This window comes from Castor canadensis, chromosome 6 (genome assembly GCF_047511655.1).
Source record: "Castor canadensis chromosome 6, mCasCan1.hap1v2, whole genome shotgun sequence".
NCBI lineage: Eukaryota > Metazoa > Chordata > Mammalia > Rodentia > Castoridae > Castor > Castor canadensis.
Window position 1 is genome coordinate 67160049 of NC_133391.1, and position 19884 is coordinate 67179932.

Below are 19884 nucleotides of genomic sequence, written 5' to 3' on the forward strand. Positions count from 1 at the left end.
ATACTTTAACCATGACACCTGACAAAAGATTCAAAGAATAAATTGAGCAGAGGCAAAAGAATGAACAGAACTATGAGAATACGTATCTCTGAATTAAAAACAAAGGTAGAAACATCGAGGGAAACTTTGTTAATTAAACACAAGTGTTTCTTTTCATACTTCCAGGGCCTAACTGAAATCACAGTGCATCAGTGCAGCTACTAAAAATAGAACTACTATTTCATCCCGCTATACTACTCCTGGGCACATATCTGAAGGAATGTAAGGCAGTGTGCAATGGAGATACCTGTCCACCCATTTTTATGGCATCACTATTCACAATAGCTAAACTATAGAATCAGCCTAGATGCCCATCAACTGATGAATGAATAAAGAAAATGTGCATATACACAATGAATTATTATTCATGCATGAAGAGGAATGAAATTATGTTTGCAGGAAAATGTATGGAACCAGAAATCATTATGTTAAGTGAAATAAGCCAGACTGGGAAAGACACATGTTTTGTCAAATGTGGAATGTAGACCTAAAAACAAAATAAATGACATGAGTGCAAAATGAAAATTGTTTGGTGGCTAGAACCAGTGGGGCGAAGAGGGCGGAAGGAAAGTGTGAAGGGGAGAGTGAATGCAACAGAAGTGTTTTATACACATATATGAAAATAGAATAATGAATATTATTAAAATTATTTTTAAAGAGAGGCAGTAAGGATAAGAAAGAGTGATAGAGGGGGTGAATTTGATCAAAGTGCCTTATATGTATGTGTGGAAATATCACAATGAAACCCTTTTGTATAATTAATATACATTAATAAAAAGAAATGTAAGATTGTCAACAAGAATAAAATACTGGTATAGCAGACGATGGGAGTTTGGAGACATCAACAGAATCTTGGGAACTGACAATGAGAGGAACAAATGATGCTTGATTTCAACAATGGGTTTCCAGAAACGATTGCACAGCTGCAGAAATTTATTAAAACTGAGCAAATTGTGCACTTAAATGGCTATATATTAACATGTAAACAATACTTTGATAAAGCTGCTGAAATCATAAATTTATTATTGAAACAGAATAAATATACAGGAAGTTGCACAAATGATATGTCCACCTGCTGAATTATCTCAAAATGAGCATAGCCATGAGTTCCACCTAGGTCAGAATATAGGAAGCTAGGCACTAGCTTCTCCTACTTGCAAATACTCATTATCCTGAAGTCTAGCAGTCTTCCCAATTTTAATGTGTTCACAAATGGAACATATTTTTGTAACTAACTTTTGTTTGCTCAATATTGTTTTTGAAATTCATCCATAATTTTGCACAATGTAACATTTGGTTCATTTTCATTGCCATCTAATGCTTCATTATATTTCATTATGTAAATAGACCAACATTTATTTATCCATTACATTACTGATGGTCACCTGACAATTAAGAAGTGCTGCTCTGAACAATTTGTATATGTATTTTGTGTACATTTATGATTCATCTGTATTTTAAGCCTTTGATATTTACATAGGCATATGTTCAACTTTAAAAGACATTGCCCACTAGGTTTTATCAGTGGGTTGAACTCCCTGAATATATGTATATGGGAATTTCCATTGTCCTGCATTCTTGTTGGTCACTTGATATAACCACTCTTTAATTTGAGTCATTGTGAGGACTTTAACTCACTTATGTTTTATTGGTTTGAATTTGTGTTTCCCTGAACACAAATGTGATTGAGAACTCACTTATCTATCAGTTAACCATCCTTTGATGAGGTCTGGCTGTTCAAGTCCTTCACTTGTTTTTTAAATTAGGTTATTGGCCATTTATTTAGAGTAGTTCTTTATTTCTTTATTCTAGAAATATATCCCAAATATCTTTTCTCATGTGGAGGCATGCTTTTCACTTTGACTGTAGCGTGGTTTGCAGGACAGAAGTGGCTTAATTTTTACAGTCAAACTTATAAATATATTTTATTTGTGGTTGCTCCTTTCATTTGACTCCACTTGAGGAATCTTTCTCACTGTGTGGTATAACTTTTATATGCTCCCCATGGAAGACAGAGCCAAATCATTTGTAGTAACACATATAACTCAGTGTGGAGGTGCCTGCCTAGAATTAGAGAGTGTGTGGGGAAGTCTCTTCAGTTACTTTTTATATGTAGATCATTACTTTGCAGTCATTGTCTAAAAGGAATTCACAGTATTTTTATTTATTGGCATATTTTTTCTATATGGAACTCTGTGTTAGGATTTTACTACTGTGATCTTATCATAATTATAAGCCATCAACAAATCTAGAAAGTAGATGGTCTTCTTATACATTTTATAGATGAGGAAACTGGGGCAATAAGTGGCAGAAGTCTAGTGTATCTGATTTCAAGTTCACACTGCAAAGCCAAGTGAATCTTAGGATTCTGTCTGTGCAGGAACTTTATTTGTTTTTACTAATCATGATGAATGATTAATACTGTTAACTTTACCAACATGGAGATGCATTGAAAAATTCATTTCTCTGTTGCAGATAAAGGAAGGCCTAGGTCTAAAAAAATAGAAAGTGGAAGAGGGAAACGGTATTCATACAAATTACCTCAAGAATACAACATAGAGACTGTAGTGGTTGCAGACCCAACAATGGTTTCCTATCATGGAGCAGATGCAGCCAGGAGATTCATTCTAACCATCTTAAATATGGTAGGCAAACTTTAAAGTGCGCTTGGAATTTTTTCAAGAAAACTCTAAGGAAGAAATGTGTGAGTATTTATACTGCAGTTCTTTAAAAATTAATTCATTACTATTTCTTTCTTTTATTGACATCAGTAAAAATACAGATTTGGTGCTTTAGGTATTCCAAATTGATCCATCTCTACAGTGATAGCAAAATAATTTACAACTTCTAGTTAAAAAAGAACCTTCTTTATCATTAATTTTAATGTGAGAAAGCTCTTTCTCTGTTACTCTTTTCTCTCTCTGTTTTATGCCTTTATTTTCTGTCTTTTGGAAGGCCTTTTATTTATATTATCAGAAACATTACAATGTTTGTATGCATGGTCCCATCAAAAGCACAAAAGATCAGTTATGAAGAGGTATAAAAATGGATGTTAATAATCCATTTGACTCATGTGTATATTTGTAATATCGAATATAAGAAATGATTTTAGTTGGTGGATAAGATGTAATAGCTATTAGATAAAAATTTAGAAAGCTGAATCACAGGCAGCTATTTGGTTAATAATTTGCAGAAATGGAGTTTATATAAACCATCTTATCAATGCAGACTCTACTGGGTATTCCTTCTTCAAGGAAGGATTAGAAGGTTGTAATGGACAATGGTTCTTAGAGGAAAATAAACAAAAATAAAAAGCAGACACAAAAGTATATTTACAATTCCAGCTATCATAGAAGGCCAGGTAATAACCAGTGATCCAGGGCTAAATAGATCCCTATGTTTTTACTACTTTTACTGTCACGTGTTGTTTCCCCAGTGGACATAATTTTTCACACTTGAGATGCTTCTGTCCATTTTCAGCTAAGTTCTGAGCACTCCAGCTAGCATTGGCTATGTAGACCGGTAGACTAATTTCAGTATCTTCCACATAGTAATATCTCTGAAAACATAGTAGTGATGTGTGGTGATATACTTTCTAATAAAAAGTAAATAAGTGCTGTTTTTGTTTTTTTTTCAGATCAAGGTGTTATGTTAAAAACTCATGTTGCTTTCCAGCTTTTAATAAATTTTTTCAGCTAAATTGAGATTTCCCTTATGTCTGGCCTTTAAGAAAAAAATAAGATGTTCTTTAGTTTTACTCCAGGATTTTTATTTTTGTTTGTTTTTAGGTTTTTAACCTTTTCCAACACAAAAGTCTTGGTGTGCAGGTCAATCTTCGTGTGATAAAGCTCATTCTGCTTCATGAAACGCCAGTAAGAACATCTTGAGTTTTTATTCAATTAAGTGGGTGAGAAATTGTGTTCAGGAACTTTCAAGTAAAGGGAATGTTAGGGATATACTTTTATTGAGGTAAAATCCAGAAATATCCACTGATTCACTTAAAGTATACATAAAATTGCCATTTCATTTTATTTAATATCTCAGTTTTATTCAAAAAATGGTATGTTTTCAGTTTCCAAGGGTCTTGACAACAAACTTTAACTTTCCAAAATGTAATTTTTAAGTTATTTTAAATGACAGACTTATTCTATTATTTAAACATATGCTTCAAAACAGTTTTCTTATCTGTAATTCATTTTAAGTGGAGAATAGTCTGTGGCATCATTTTGGCAAGCTATTTAACAAGTATTTCAGAAAACCTTTGTTCTTAAATTGTAGACATAATGAGTTGTTCAAGTGTAAAAAGGTCCATACTTCCAGTGTTCCATTGTACCTCTTTCCTTTTTCATGGTAGATTTAAACAGATTTTGAAATTATTACACCTTTACCATGTTTTAAGATTTTTTTTAGCTTAGACTAAATTAATCCTAAATGCTTTCCAGGTTCTAATTAATGTTGTGGTCAGCAGTCTGCTTTAGTAAGTAATTCAGGAAGTTTCCTTAGGTTTTAGTTTTTGACATATATAAAAATTATCTGCCTTGAAGTAAAGTGTCTTCTGTTGCAGGCAGACCTGTATATTGGCCATCATGGGGAGAAAATGCTAGAGAGTTTTTGTAAGTGGCAACATGAAGAATTTGGCAAAAAGAATGAGATACATTTAGAGATGTCGACAAGCTGGGGAGAAGACATGACTTCGGTGGATGCGGCTGTACTTATCACAAGGTAAATTTCCCAAAGCCAATTAAATTGAATTCCTAATTCATTGCCTGTACTGTTGATTTCATTAATCCTTGATAAAATGCTTTTATTACAGATTTTGTGCTGCATGTTGAAAAAAATTTTTTAGTCATCTCCTGAAAATTATAATAACTGGTTTCTGAACAGCCAACTGTTAGATTGACAACACATTCGATCATTTAATTTAAAAAAATCACCCTTTTTTTTGTGTGTCAAAGACAGCCATTGATGATGATAAGTGAAAACTATGGTGAATTTTTGGTAGTTTCTACACTATGTTTTTCATTTGTCACCATATAAAATGACAAATTCTGCAATTTACAATTTTTCTGGCTCCATCTGAGGAAACAGATTCAGTTAAGTCTCTGCCTAAGTGTAGAGCATTTACAATGCTTTGTGCCTACGTAGGTGGGCATTGTGAATGTTGTGAATGTTATTAATTCACAGTATAAATGTACTAATCACAATTATTTGGAATTCAACAGTAAGAATCACATGTAAAAATAAGGTGGCATAATAAGCAACAATATAGTCTATATAAGTACACCATATTAGTAATTATCCGTGTATTCCTCTTACTACAAAGCAAGTGCTGGCAAAAATAAATGAGAATTCTTTTTGTACACCTTAAATTTAGCAATTTAATTTTAGTCATCAAAAGTGTTAGCATTTCATGCTGGTGAAGTGGCTCAACTGGTAGAGCACCTGCCTAGCAAGATGAGACCCTGAGTTCAAACCATGGGACTGCCAAAACAAAAAAAGTGTTAGCATTTCACAGCGTAGAAACCATAGCAACGTAGCATGATTTTATGAGACAAATCTTTTGAATTAATGGCAGATTCTTATTAATTAATCATGTTAAAACAATTCTAATTATAAATAATTCATGAAGAAACAATTTTCATGCAAGAACACAACTGGACTTCCACTTCAAGCTATGCAGGTCATACTAGATTTCTGCAGTAAACATTGACAGACAAGAGATATTTGTTTGGCAACTGGCTTTAGTCATCAGAGAATGAGTGCTAGACTTCAGTTTTTAAAGTGGGAAAAATATATCAAGGAAGCGCCATAGTTATTGGAGCCTGGGAACAATTTCTTGACAGGTATAGCAAGGTGGGTTCTACGTAGGTACAGTGGTAGATCTACAGAGTCAAGAACAGGTCTGAGTACATACAGATAGAAACTGCCCCAAATCTATGGAGTGTTTCTCTTCTATGGTGTTCAAATTTTGGAAGGTACTAGGAACTGATCAGATCCAGGCTACCAATATATAGCAGTCTTGTGAGACTTCTTCACTCCTAGCATTTGACTGGAAAAACAGAAAAGCTGTGCTTCATCAGTAAGAACCATGACCCAGAGAAATGCCTACTTGTAACAGCAAAACCCAGCAGCTGAGTTGCTCAATTGGCCAGCAGTTGAATTCTGCCAGTTTTTTGTTTGGCTTTTGATAGATCTTCCTGTCGAAAGCATAAACTCACATTTGCCCAAACTGAGGGTGATGAGCGACTAACTGAGCTGCTACCTGAAACAAGAGTACGCACTCCTCAGAGGAAGATAACAGAATCCTGAGGGTCTATGATAAACTGTCCACAATATCTAGAACATAATAAGAATGAGCCAAGTAAAGAAGCATAAAAATGTGAAACAATGAAAAGTAGTCAATAGAAACTGATCTTGAAATAACCGAAATGTTGGATTTATTATATTAGCTTGGTCATAATTGGAATCTCAGAAGAGAGAGAATGCAGAAGGAAAATTATTTAAAGGCATAGTGGTAGAAAAGTCATCAAATTTAAAGAAAAATAACAAGAGACACATACTAGAAAAATTGCTGTAAACCGATGACAAAGAAAAAATGGGGCTGGGCATAGTGGCTCAAGCCTATAATCATAGCTGCTCAGGAAGATCACAGTTGGAGGCCAGCCCTACAAAAATTTTGTGAGAGACCATCTTAATCAATAAAGCTGGGTGTGGTAGCATGCACTTATCATCGTAGCTATTCAGGAGACACAAATGGGAGGATTTCAGTATGCTTAGGCATCAAAATGAGACCCTATCCCAAAAATAACAAAAGCAAAAAGAGCTGGGGGTTCAAGTGGTATAGCACCTTCCTAACAAGCATAAAGGTCCTGAGTTCAAACTCCAATACTGCCAAAACAAAAAATTGAATCATTCTGTGAAATAAAATGTGCTATACATGGGATACATGTTAAAATTGATGACTGACTTTCCATCAGAAAAACTGTTAAGTCCAAAAGACAATGAAGCAATACTTCTAATATACTGAAAGAAAGAGGGAAGAAGAAACCTATCATCCAAAACTTCTTATTGAAGTAGAAATTGTACTGTCTCTGCAAGGGTGACTGCAAAATGTCTACAGCTAACTGAACACTTAGAGGTGAAAATTGAATGCTGAAAGCATTGCAATGAAGTTTATTCTTCCCGTGTGTATTCAGTATTGCACTAAAAATGATAAAAAAGAAGGGGAGATCTAAATACTTGGAACAGAGAAGAAAAACTGTTTATCTTCATAGATGGTATGACTTGGTACAAAGAAAATTCTAAGGAGTCTTGCAAAAACCGCTAGAATTTATAACTGCAAGGCCACGAATATATAAATTTAATTTACAGAAACCAATTGTACTTCTTTATACTGGAAATGAACAATTGGGAAAAAATTTCCTTAACTTCTAAAGTCATAAAATACTTATAAATAACATTAACAAAATTTGTGCATAACTTTAAAATAAAAATTGCACAGTGGTGCTGAGAGAAATTAAAAACCTAAATAAGGCTCACTCATTGGAAGACTAGACATAGTAAAATGCCCATTTTTCTTAAAGAGTTAATATTATCTTAATGAAAATCACTGCAGGTCTTTACTAGCAGAAGTTTTCAAACTTAATCCAATATCTATTTATAAATTCAGAGAATGTAGAAGAATCAAGGTAGTACTGTAAAAGAACAAGTTTTGTAGACTTACACTGTGTGATATGCCATAAAAGTTTGGCAGTCAAGACAATGTGGAAAGTTGGTCATATAAATCAATGAAGCAGAATAAAGAATCTGAAAATAGAGTCACACATATATGGTCAATTGATTTTCAATAATGCCTCTATCATAGGTCAATGATGTAAAGATCATCTATTCATCAAATGATACTTAAATATCTGAACATCTTTGTAATAAAAATTGATTGCTAACCCTTCTTAAGTTTATGTGCAATGCTATTTTATATAAGATCTTGAAAACATGAATCTTTTTTATAGTAGAGGTCCCCTTAATAAGCTTTCAAAATGACAGGGACAGTTAGGAAGAAAAGACCATGTACATTAAATAAATGTACAAGGACTTTTTTCTTTTCTGTTCTTTTCTTTTTTCCTCTACTGGGGTTTGCATTCAAGGCTTTGCCCTTGTAAGGCAGGTGCACTACTGATCAAGCCATGCCTTCAGCCCTTTTTGGTCTGGTTATTTTTGAGATAAGTTCTCTCTTTTTGCCCAGGCCACCCTGAACAGTGATCCTCCCATTTTATGCTTCCAGTCCTTTCTGGGATGTCAGGTCCACTCCACCATGCTTAGCTTTTCTCCATTGAGATGGGGTCTTAAAAACTATTTTGCTAGGGCTGTTCTGGAACCTTTTGAGCTCAGTCTCTTGTATAGCTTGGGATAACAGGTACCATTTTTATAACTTTATTTTGGGGGTCCCTTAAAGAAGCCAGCTTATATTAAAATTTAGCCTTCATTATGACTTTATCTTCTTTTCTTAATATACTCATAAATTTTAAAATTTGCTTGATTCTATTAAAAAGTATTTATAAATTACTGCTATAAAAATAATAGAGTAGCAAATAATATTTTTAGTTAAGATGATTCAGATTTTCAGTGAAGATACAGACCTTAATTTGAGTATTGTATATAACATTTTATAATGATTTTTCATGACAAGGTTCTTAAATGTATATTTTATGTATTATTTATCGGTGGAACTGAGGTTTGAACTTAGGGTTTGTACTTGCGAAGAAGGCATTCTACTGTTTGAGCCATGCCCAGCCCATTGTGCTCTGATTATGTTGGAGATGGGGGTCTCTTGAGCTATTCGCCTGGACCGGCCTAGAACCTAGATCCTCCCTATCTCAACCACCCAAGTAGCTAGGATTATAGGCACAAGCCAGTGGCACCTGGTTAAAATGTGTATTTTATAGTACTAAACGCATTTATGAAGATAGAATTTGTAGTTCCATATGCAATCTACATGACTATTTATGATCCCATAATTATATGTGTTAAACTTCTAACCTGACTTAACCACCAATGTAATGTACAGAATATAGAATCTGAGAATGTATGAGCAATGAATGGATTTTACATATTTATTTCTACATTGATGAAGTCTGTCTTCTCTTTACACCCTTTGTATAATAGAATATTTTAGAAATATTGCTTCTAGGTCTAAAGATCATAAAAGTCCCAACTTGATTACTGTTATATTTCTCTATTCTTACTACAAATGCAACATATCGTTATGGGAATTTGATAAATATAGGAATAAAGATAAAAATTAGCTCACAATTCTGCTCTCTAGGATGTTAGCATTTAAATATATTTCTTTTCTATGTACTTATGTAACTAAATACATATATTCAAAATATTGGGACCATAAGTAATGGGAACTTTTTTCTCCCCAATAATACTGTGGTATTAATTTTATTCCTTATTTGTAGAGCCATTTTCTCTTCAAAATTCTAAAAAGAAAACCTTAAGATTTTAAGCTTACCATTTTATATTATAAAGCTTGACAGCATTCTTAACAACTGTTCTCCAGTATCTCCCCTGTTGCTAGACTTCCCTAGCCATGTTTCACAAGTACTCTTTTAAAAAGAAACCAAAATAAATAGTGCGATATAGCTCATATATACAGCCAATAGAAAGAAAAATATAATTAATAACTGCCTGCTCAGTTTTCTACTTAGGAAGTAGAATGTCATTCATAGAGTTATTACGATTTATAATGCATATTTTCCCTCAAAATTCTATTCCAAATATTTACAGTTCTTTAGAAAATACTGTAGTGCAATGCTATTTAATTTTTCCACAAGAAATGCACAGACCCATGGTCAATGTTTAAAAATAACCTTTACATATTTTCTCATAATATAAACACATTCTCATGGTAAAGATTGAAGAATCACTTTAGTATTCATAGTAAATTACCTTTCCTCAACTCTTACTCCAACTCTCTTACCCAAATATAACATGTGCTTAGAGTTAGTGTGTTTGTAAAAGCATGGCTTCATGTTATACATAAATCTCTGGTTTTTCACTTTAAAATATGTCTTCAAAGTCCATTCATGTCATTTATTGTGTAAGACAGAATAATATCCTGCACCCCAGATCCTATAAATATGTCATCTGATATGGTACAAAGGACTGTAGATGTGATTAAATTAATGACCTTGAGTGGGAAAGAGTAACCTGGATTATGTGGCTGGATTCAATGTAATGACAAGAGTCCTAAGACATGGAAGAATGAGGCAGAATTTCAGATTCAAAGAAGGACTAAAGATGGAGGAAGGGGACATGAATCAAAGAATGCAAGTACTGTCTAGACACTGGAAAAGGAAATAGAGTATAACCTCCAGCCTCTAAAAGGACTATAGCCCAGATAATACTTTGATTTAGCCCAGTAAGAGCTGTATTTAGCTTCTCTCTAGATCTATATTAAATGTTTTAAGCCACTAGTTTTGCAGTAATTTGTTATAGCAGCAATAAGAAATTATACTCATATTGGCCTACATAATTTGAAGGAAGGAGCAGAGATACTATATATTGAATAAATAAATAATTAAAAGTAAATAATTCATTTAATTACTGTTTTATTTATGGAACTTTCTTATTTGATGCTTTTTGAGAAAAATGTCCTGCATATATTTTTATGGTTATAAACATGTTAATTTTTAATTAAGGTAGTTGAAACTACCTTCTCTATTGAAGGGTATACATATATAAAATACTTAGATGTTCATAAAATATGTTCCTTTACTTACCTGCAGGACAAGTCTTGTGTGGAACATGACCTTCCTCCATGTCTATGAGTTCAGTGCATTGCCAGTGAAAATCCACCCACTAAAAGGAATGTTTTATTCCTAAGTTGCCTAGTACTTTTGGATCAGAAAGTCTAAAATGTCCAGGCCTGATAGTACATGGTCATAATCTCAGCTACATGGGAGGCAAAGGTAGGAGGATTGTCATCTGAAGCTGGCCTAGGGCAAAAATGTGAGATCATATCCAAAAATAACTAAAGCAAAAAAGGGCTGAAGGTGTGGTGTGGCTCAGGTGCCTGTCTAGCAAACATGAGAGCCTAACTTCCAACCCCAGTACCGCAAATGAACAAATGGCAAAAAAGAATTTTTTGTGTAACTGGGGTAAGAGTGTTCTTGTTAGTCAGTGTAAATGGTGATGAGATCTTTAGTTTTGTAAGAGGCTTACTTATCTGCATTCGTCTAAACCCAGCTAAAACCATAAAACCTAGTTCAGTTTCTGATGAATGTTCATCTTAGATCTAATTATTGAATATTGCATGTTATGTGGACACATTACAAGGAAGAAATTTTAGCTCAGGGATTAATTCTGGTCTCAGCTAAAATGCATAATGAGCTTATAAATCTAAACCTATCTGAGGTAATTTAGTTGTCAAATTGTTCTGTGTGATAAAATAAATGGTTTAAAGCTGACCTAATGCTGTGGGCTCATGGCAACAAAAAACACAACACATCTTCTCCCAACTGTCAACTCTATGATTTCTTAGCATAATTTTCACATTTTTCTCAATAATCATAAGAAGGCATAAGTCGCTGTTTCTTGAAAATACTCTAATTTAAAATTCAATTTTATTAATGATGTATTTTGCCCTTCTTATTTAATAAAATGCTTTTGGTTTACTTACAACACTTCTGAAAGTTACTCAAATGAATGTCATTGGCAAGTAAAATAGAAAACTTAATAAAACATTGAAATGGCAGAAATATGTTGATTTAATACAAATCGCAGAATAATTTTTGAATGAATCATTTATAGGTATATCCCAGGGCACTATAAAACTCTACGATGAGGCATATTCTCATATGCATCTTCATTCTTGGAAATTAAAGACTGCATTTCTTATTTTTAATATAAATAAGAACTTAAACAGAATTTATTGGTTTTCCCAGTTGCCAAAATCTAACAGTATCATTTCCACAAACTCACATAATGAAACTGTATGATGTAGACATCGTGTGCAATGAATGAACATGAGCCAAAAATGAGAATTTGAACCCAAATGAACACAGTTCTAGGTAACAAAAAATATCTATCCCCTACCCCACAAATCAATTGGGTTTTTTAAAATTTGAAACACATTGTTGTGGTCCTTTAGAAAGAAATTGACAAGTGAAGACTACGAATAGTAGTCTCGTCTGAGGCTTAATGGTATTGGCAATTTATTCTTCTATATTAGTGAGTGGTACTTTCAGGAGTTTTGAATAAAAGGACTTGCAGGATTTTCTTATTTTAATAATGTGCTTGATTCGCTTTTTTTTTTTTTGGTAAGTGAACAGAAATTGGCTTTGTGGAGGATCTAAGTGCCCTTGACATTAAGCAGTACATTCACCATCGTTTATCATGTTGTTTAGTTACAGATGAAGTCCCTTGGTTCACATTATGTAAATCAATTCGTCATGTTGCAGCCTCATGCATCATGATATGATATATTATATATTTAGAAAAAGCACATAAAATCCCTTTCCCCTACATCTGAATACACTTTACACCCAGTGATTCTTGGCCCTGAGGTGAAGATTTGATTTTATGTGGTTCCATGATTTGCTGCATTACCAAATTATTCAATATCATCTGTTTTGGGTGTTTCTTTCTCCATTTGTTTGCTGGCAAAGACAATTGAAAACTGGACCTAACCATTATTTAATTCAATCCCCTAGGCTTCCCTCTCCCTCATCTTAATGATTTGATCACATTACAGAGGTGACTGTGTCTTCTTCTGTGCCCTGAAAGGCCTCTTTTGTGACCTTCCTTCAATCCACTGCTTGGCGTATAAGAAACATTGCATCACACCACATTGAATTGCATAAATTATGCATTACACAGAAGTGAGAGAGTCATTTACATTGCAATGTGTGGTAATGAACCTCTAGATTACACAATGCCCATATATCTCCCTATGCAGAAAAAACTCAGTGTATTTTATCATTTACTTAGAACAACTATTTTTGAAAACCTTTTGATTTTCTTTATCTACATTATGCTACCAGAAAAATATACTCACCTACATCACTTACAGTTTTTCACTGCAGAGATCAAATTTGCATAAATTAAGCACAAAAGAGGTAGATATTTGGCTTTTTTGATATGTAGAAGAGATTCTCAGTATCAGTGGAAGAACTGAAAGAAAGAGAAGAAGGAGACTCTAGGAACTACATTCACGGGCATTAGATGACTAAGGGAAATTCACATTCTCTTTCTAGATCTCTTTTTTACAGTCTGGAAAAATGGGCTTCAGTATAGGGGTAAATTCTGTGATTAGAAGTCAATGACTACAATACTCTGACCAGAAAATCTGAGGTAATAGAATCTGCTTTACTAGACAAAAGATGCTGGGGATGGGAGCAGTTGTGTTAAGGCTTAATTTAAATTAGGGATGTCAAGGAACACTCAAGTTTGAAAAAAAAAACTTAATTATTATACTGGAAATAAATATTCTAATTGAGAGCAACCTTGCTTCCATAGACTCACAAGGTTTCTAGTTTTGTGATTTTTATATTGAAGGACGCTGACTACTTAGTTTACCTTGGAAGAAGGTTAGGGTAGGGAAACTACAGTGATTATGTTGATGGGATCACATTTCAGTATATAATCTCCATTTACGTGGAATCTTCCTCTTAATTTTGGAATATATTTTCAAAGAGATTTTTTTTAACTTAAGGCATAGATATTAAAACTCCCAGTGCTGATGGACAATCCATTATTTAGTTTATCTACATTTCTTTATTTTCATTAGGAAGTGGAACTGAAATAATCACAAACAAGCACAACTTTTAGACATGCAGACCCTTCATGAAAGCGTGTAGTAAAAGCTCTGACAGCAAGCACGGGTTGTCAGCAGGAATCCCTTTGTATCATCCATTACCCAGGTTAAGAAAAAAATGACTCCTCTAGTATTTATTTTCATGAATCTGTTTTAAAATTGAAGCACTTAGTGAAGGTATTTTCAAAACTGCTCTGAAGGGACCCTCTCTTAATTTACGCCACACAAGAAGACTATAAATAAAGTATCATGGAATGAGTTCAGAGTAGAATTCCAAAGTGCACAATGAGAACATCTTTCATTGTGAGAAAAAAGTCAGAATAATGAAAAATAAATTTAAAAAAATACTGACAAGGATTTCAAAACAAGCATGTTTACATGATTAAAAACATCTCATTCAAAATACAAGAGTAATATGTTCTTGGAAAAAGAACACTTGCTTTGAAAATTGTAAAACAATTTCTAGAAGAGCAATATGTTATTTATAAAGTTCTCAATTTCTACATTGAAAAACAGATTAGATATAACTGAAGAGAGCGCTAGTGGTAATTAGGCTGGAGACATTGCTCAGTGGCACAGTGCCAACCTAGCATGCATAAAACCCTAGTACTGCCAACAAAGAAAAAAAAAGAGAGAAGAAAAATCCCCAAAACATCTAATTTGAGATCTTAAAAATTAAGATAGAACTCTGATATCAAACTTAAAAGCATGAAACCATGAGGAAAAGAATGAATTTAGAGGATCTTACGTCTTTGCATTTTTTTAGGGAACTAAATATTTTTAGCTTTAGACATAAAGTTTGATATGTTAGGCAGAATAATGTCCCCCATAAAAATGTCTGAGTAGCATTCAGAACCTTGTAAGTATGCTATTTTATATGGCAAAAGAATGTTGAAGATGGGATTGTGTTAAGGATGTTGAGATGGAATGGTTTGTGGGTCCAGTGCAATCACAGGATGTAAGGAAAGAGGCAAAAAGCTAGAGAAGATGTGAAAATGGATGTAGGGATTGGAATGACACAGTTGACAGCCTTGAAAATGGAAAGGGACCCTGATTCAAGGAATCCAGATAGCTTGTAGAAGCTGGAAAATTAAATAAATTCTTGCTTAGACCTTCTAGAGGGAATTCTATACTCCAACACAATGATAAAACTCAATTCAGAATTCTGACCACTAGACTGTGAAGAAATAAATTTGTGTGGCTTTAAGCCACCAAATTGTGCAGTTTTTACAGCATCAATAGGAAAGTAGTGGACTCTACTTGAAAATGTAAAATTGACTTTGCATTGAGCAAAAATTAATATTGCTTTAAAGCATGAGCAGAAGAAATATAAGAAAATAAACCTAGATAGGAATAAAGACAAAAACAGAGGGAAAGATCGAAGAACTATAACTTGGCAAATAAAAATCACAAATCAGATAATAGAAAAATCAAAATATCACAAAGTAAAATATAAAAAGATTGAAATTCACTCACAAGAATATTATATAACTAGCTTTAAAACTTTTTAGCCATGTGCTATTGGCAGGCATCTCAGACAAAATGAGGAAATTGAAACAAAATAAAAAGATATATATTAAAATATTTGTTAACCAGAGCAGTCTTCAGTGAAAGAAAACATAAAGGATAAATGCTAGTTTCACAGAATAATAAACACAATAATTTACTTTTTCCATTAATTTTTCATTAGGAAATATTTGTTGTGCAGGGTGGATTTATTGTGACAATTCCAAATAGTCTTATAATGTACATTGGTTAGGTTGCCCCTGCCCTCTCTCCTCCTCTGTCCCTTCACCACCCCACTTAAAACAGATTTCATCATTTTATTTCATATAAGTATATGAAGTCCATCAACCGTAGACCTTTACCATCATCTTCATCATTTACACTACCCCCCAACACACTGTACCTATTTTACAGTTCTGTAAAATCAATAATTTTAAATAAAATACAAAACTTAGAATTTATGTGTTTAGCTTTGAAATAAAGCAAAAAATAGTAAAGTCTAACAAGAAAACCTCAAAGAAACCTCAAAATAACCACAGGTGTACCACTGAGCTGCATTCCCTGCCATCACAATGGAATTTTAACCATCCTTCCTCACTAAGAGATGCAAAATTCAATCCAAAATTGTTTATTCTATTAAGTAATTGAGTATCAGAACTCTGAATAGTGAAATCTAGTGAGCGTGTGTAGAACTCTACTCCAAACAAGGAATATACATTCATATATTCAAGGAAATTTGCAAAATTATATATAATTACTAAATCATATATATTGTTGATGGACCAACAAGATGAAAGCTGTAAACTAACCATTATAAATGTTGCTGTGGCTATCATTGGTGGGTTGGCAAAGGAATGCACTGAATTTTAAAAGTAATTTCTTTCATTTAGGACTAGCATTCAGATCATGTATTTGAGAGAGGTATTTTTTTCAGAAAGATAGATTTTCCCTTTTTATTCACACACATAAGATCAATTACACTATTATTTGTAATAATAGTAATTTGTAATATAGAACCTAAATGATCAACAATAATAAATTTCTTATATTGCGATACAATAATAATAATAATGGGAATTTTAAAAATCAAAGCATTAATTACATTTAAAGAATGCAATCATTGTATTCAAGTGGTTAAGAAATCTGAAAAATCGTCATCAGCTGAAGAAATAATAATCACCATTATGTTTAAAGTTGTTCTAGAGTTTTTGAAATATTTATTTCATGTGACCCTTATAAGAACATTTAAAAAATTTTTTATTTTATTCATATGTGCATACATTGTTTGGGTCATTTCTCCCCCCCTCCCCCCAACTCCCTCCCTTATCGCTCCTTACCCCCTCGCTACCAAGCAGAAACTATTCTACCCTTATCTCTAAGTTTATTGAAGAGAGAGTATAAGCAGGAATAGGAAGGACCAAGGGTTTTTGCTAGTTGAGATAAGGATAGCTATACAGGAAGTTGACATGCATTGATTTCCTGTACATGTGTTACCTTCTAAGTTAATTCTTCTCGAGCTAGCCTTTTCTCTAGTTCCTGGTCTCCTTCTCCTATTGGCCTCAGTTGCTTTAAAGTATCTGCTTTAGTTTCTCTGCATTGAGGGCAACAAATGCTATCTAGTTTTTTGGGAGTCTTACCTAGCCTCCTACCTTCCTTGTGTGTTCTCGCTTTATCATGTGATCAAAATCCAATTCCCTTGTTGTGTTTGCCCTTGATCTAATGTCCACATATGAGGGAGAACATACGATTTTTGCTCTTTTGGGCCAGGCTAACTTCACTCAGAATGATGTTCTCCAATTCCGTCCATTTACTTGTGAATGATAACATTTCATTCTTCTTCATGGCTGCATAAAATTCCATTGTGTATAAATACCACATTTTCTTAATCCATTCATCAGTAGTGGGGCATCTTGGTTGTTTCCATAACTTGGCTATTGTGAATAGTGCCGCAATAAACATGGGTGTGCAGGTGCCTCTGGAGTAACCTGAGTCACATTCTTTTGAGTATATCCCCAAGAGTGGTATTGCTGGATCATATGGCAGATCTATGTTTAGATTTTTAAGAAGCCTCCAAATTGTTTTCCAGAGTGGTTGAACTAGTTTACATTCCCACCATCAGTGTAAGAGGGTTCCTTTTTCCCTGCATCCTCGCCAACACCTGTTGTTAGTAGTGTTGCTAATCATGGCTATTCTAACAGAGGTGAGGTGGAATCTTAGTGTGGTTTTAATTTACATTTCCTTTATTGCTAGGGATGGTGAGCTTTTTTTCATGTATTTTTTTGGCCATTTGAATTTCTTCTTTTGAGAAAGTTCTGTTTAGTTCACTTGCCCTTTTCTTTATTGGTTCATTAATTTTGGGAGAATTTAGTTTTTCGAGTTCCCTATATATTCTGGTTATCAGTCCTTTGATGTGTAGCTGGCAAATATTTTCTCCCACTCTGTGGGTGGTCTCTCTTCAGTTTAGAGACCATTTCTTTTGTTGAGCAGAAGCTTTTTAGTTTTATGAAGTCCCACTTATCTATGCTATCTCTTAGTTGCTGAGCTGCTGGGGTTCCATTGAGAAAGTCCTATAAGAACATTTTTATGTCAGTCATGCTTTTTTTATATTAAGGAAGAAGATGTATATATATATATATATATATATATATATATATATATATATATATATATATAATAACATTAAATTATTTGCTTAACTGGTGATTATGATTTCCAACTAAGGACTGTGTCAAATGGAAACTCATGTTCCATAAAACGACATAGTTCTCTTTACACACAAGAGTATTTGTGGATGAGTAGAAAATATGTTTATATTATGATATAATCCACAAAAATTAATCTATATTTGACTTGTGAAAAATCACCTACTACTGTATGTATCAAAAACAAAAAGTAAATAACTGGTATGGTTTGTGACTCAAGAAGTAGAGTACCTGCCTGAGTTTAATCAATCCCTCCACACCACAAAAAAAGTCAGTGACTAAATTTTCAGAACTACTTGTTTAATATGTTCCTGGCATTGTTTTAATGACTTATATTGAATAATTCATGCAGCTTGCACAATAAACCTATGTGGTAAGATTGAAACTATTTTTTAGATGAGGTGACTAGGGCACAGAAAGTTAAGTAAGTTATCCAAGGTCACATATCTGGAAAGAAGTAGATACAAAGTTTGACTTCATATACTTTCTTTTTTCATTTTTTTACTGTTGTGTTGGCTGGGCGTACATACATGTATATACATTATTTGCACCATGTTCATCCACCTACCCCTTTACCTGACACCTTCCCTTCCCACCATTGCCAACCATTCCTTCTCCCCTGGACAGAACCTGTTCTCTCCTTCTGTTCTTTGATTTTTGTAAAAGAAAAACCAAAAGACAATGAGAGAAACATGGCGTTTTTGTGAGTTTGAGAGAAAGACAACTACACAGGGAGATTCCTTGTGTTGTTTCCATGCATATATTTATTCTAATCCCAATTTATTCATCTCTACCAGTCCTCTTCATTCCTCTATAAGTCCCCTTCCCATGGTACCCCCAGGCAGTGTAAGATTTCTACATATAGTCCTGTACAGTGAGCATATCAACCACATTCAAGTTTTTTATTTCCTTCCCTTTCACTAACCCTCCCATATGAGTGGCCTCCCCTTAGTGTGACCTGTGTCCCATAGTATTGCCGTATTTGTTTTAGGTCTATAATCTGCATATGAATGAGAACATGTGTTTTTTGGCCTTCTGAGCTTGACTAACTTCAGTTAAGATGATGTTCTCCAGTTCCATCTGTTTACCTGCAAATGATAAAATTTAATTTTTTTTTGTGGATGAGTAAAATTCCATTGTGTATAAATATCACATTTTCTTAACCATTCATCAGTAGTGGGGCATCTTGGCTGTTTCCATAGCTTAGCTATTGTGAATAGTGCTGCAATAAACATAGGTGTGCAGATGATTTTGTAGTAGTCGACTCACATTCCTTCGGGAATATCCCTAGGAGTGGTGTAGCTGGATAGTATGGCAGAACTATTTTTAGTTAGGAGCCTCCCTATTGTTTTTCATAGTGGTTGTACTAGCTTACATTCCCACTAGCCATGTATGAGGGATCCTTTTTCCCTGCAATATTGCCATTTGTTGTTCTTGTTGATGATGTTAGTTATCCTAACAGGAGTGAGGTGGAATCCTAGTGTGGTTTTGATTTGCATTTCCTTTATGACCAGGGATGGTGAGCATTTTTCATGTGTGTTTTAGCAATTTGGACTTCTTCCTTTGAAGAAGATCTGTTCAATTCATTTGCCCATTTCTTTATTGAGTCATTGATTTTTGGGGAGCTTTAGTATTTTGAATTTCCTATATATTCTGGTTATTAGTCCTTTCTCTGAAGTATAACTAGCAAAGATTTTCTCCCATTCTCTGTGTGGCCTCTTCAATGCAAAGACCATTTCTTTTGTTCTGAAGAAGCTATTTAATTTCATGTAATCCCATTTGTCCATCCTGTCTCTTAGTTGGTGAGCTGCTTGAGTT

The 19884-nt window shown here is 33.7% G+C and overlaps 1 protein-coding gene across 2 annotated transcripts in view; it reads left to right on the forward strand.

Moving 5' to 3' along the window:
• Positions 1-19884, forward strand: part of Adamts19 (ADAM metallopeptidase with thrombospondin type 1 motif 19) — a 276147-nt gene that overhangs the window by 58442 nt on the left and 197821 nt on the right. For both annotated transcript variants that reach the window (XM_074076627.1, XM_074076628.1), the window contains exons 4-6: positions 2515-2684; positions 3828-3911; positions 4604-4761. In XM_074076627.1, the coding sequence (XP_073932728.1) occupies positions 2515-2684; positions 3828-3911; positions 4604-4761 (412 nt within the window). The remainder of the gene's footprint in view (positions 1-2514; positions 2685-3827; positions 3912-4603; positions 4762-19884) is intronic.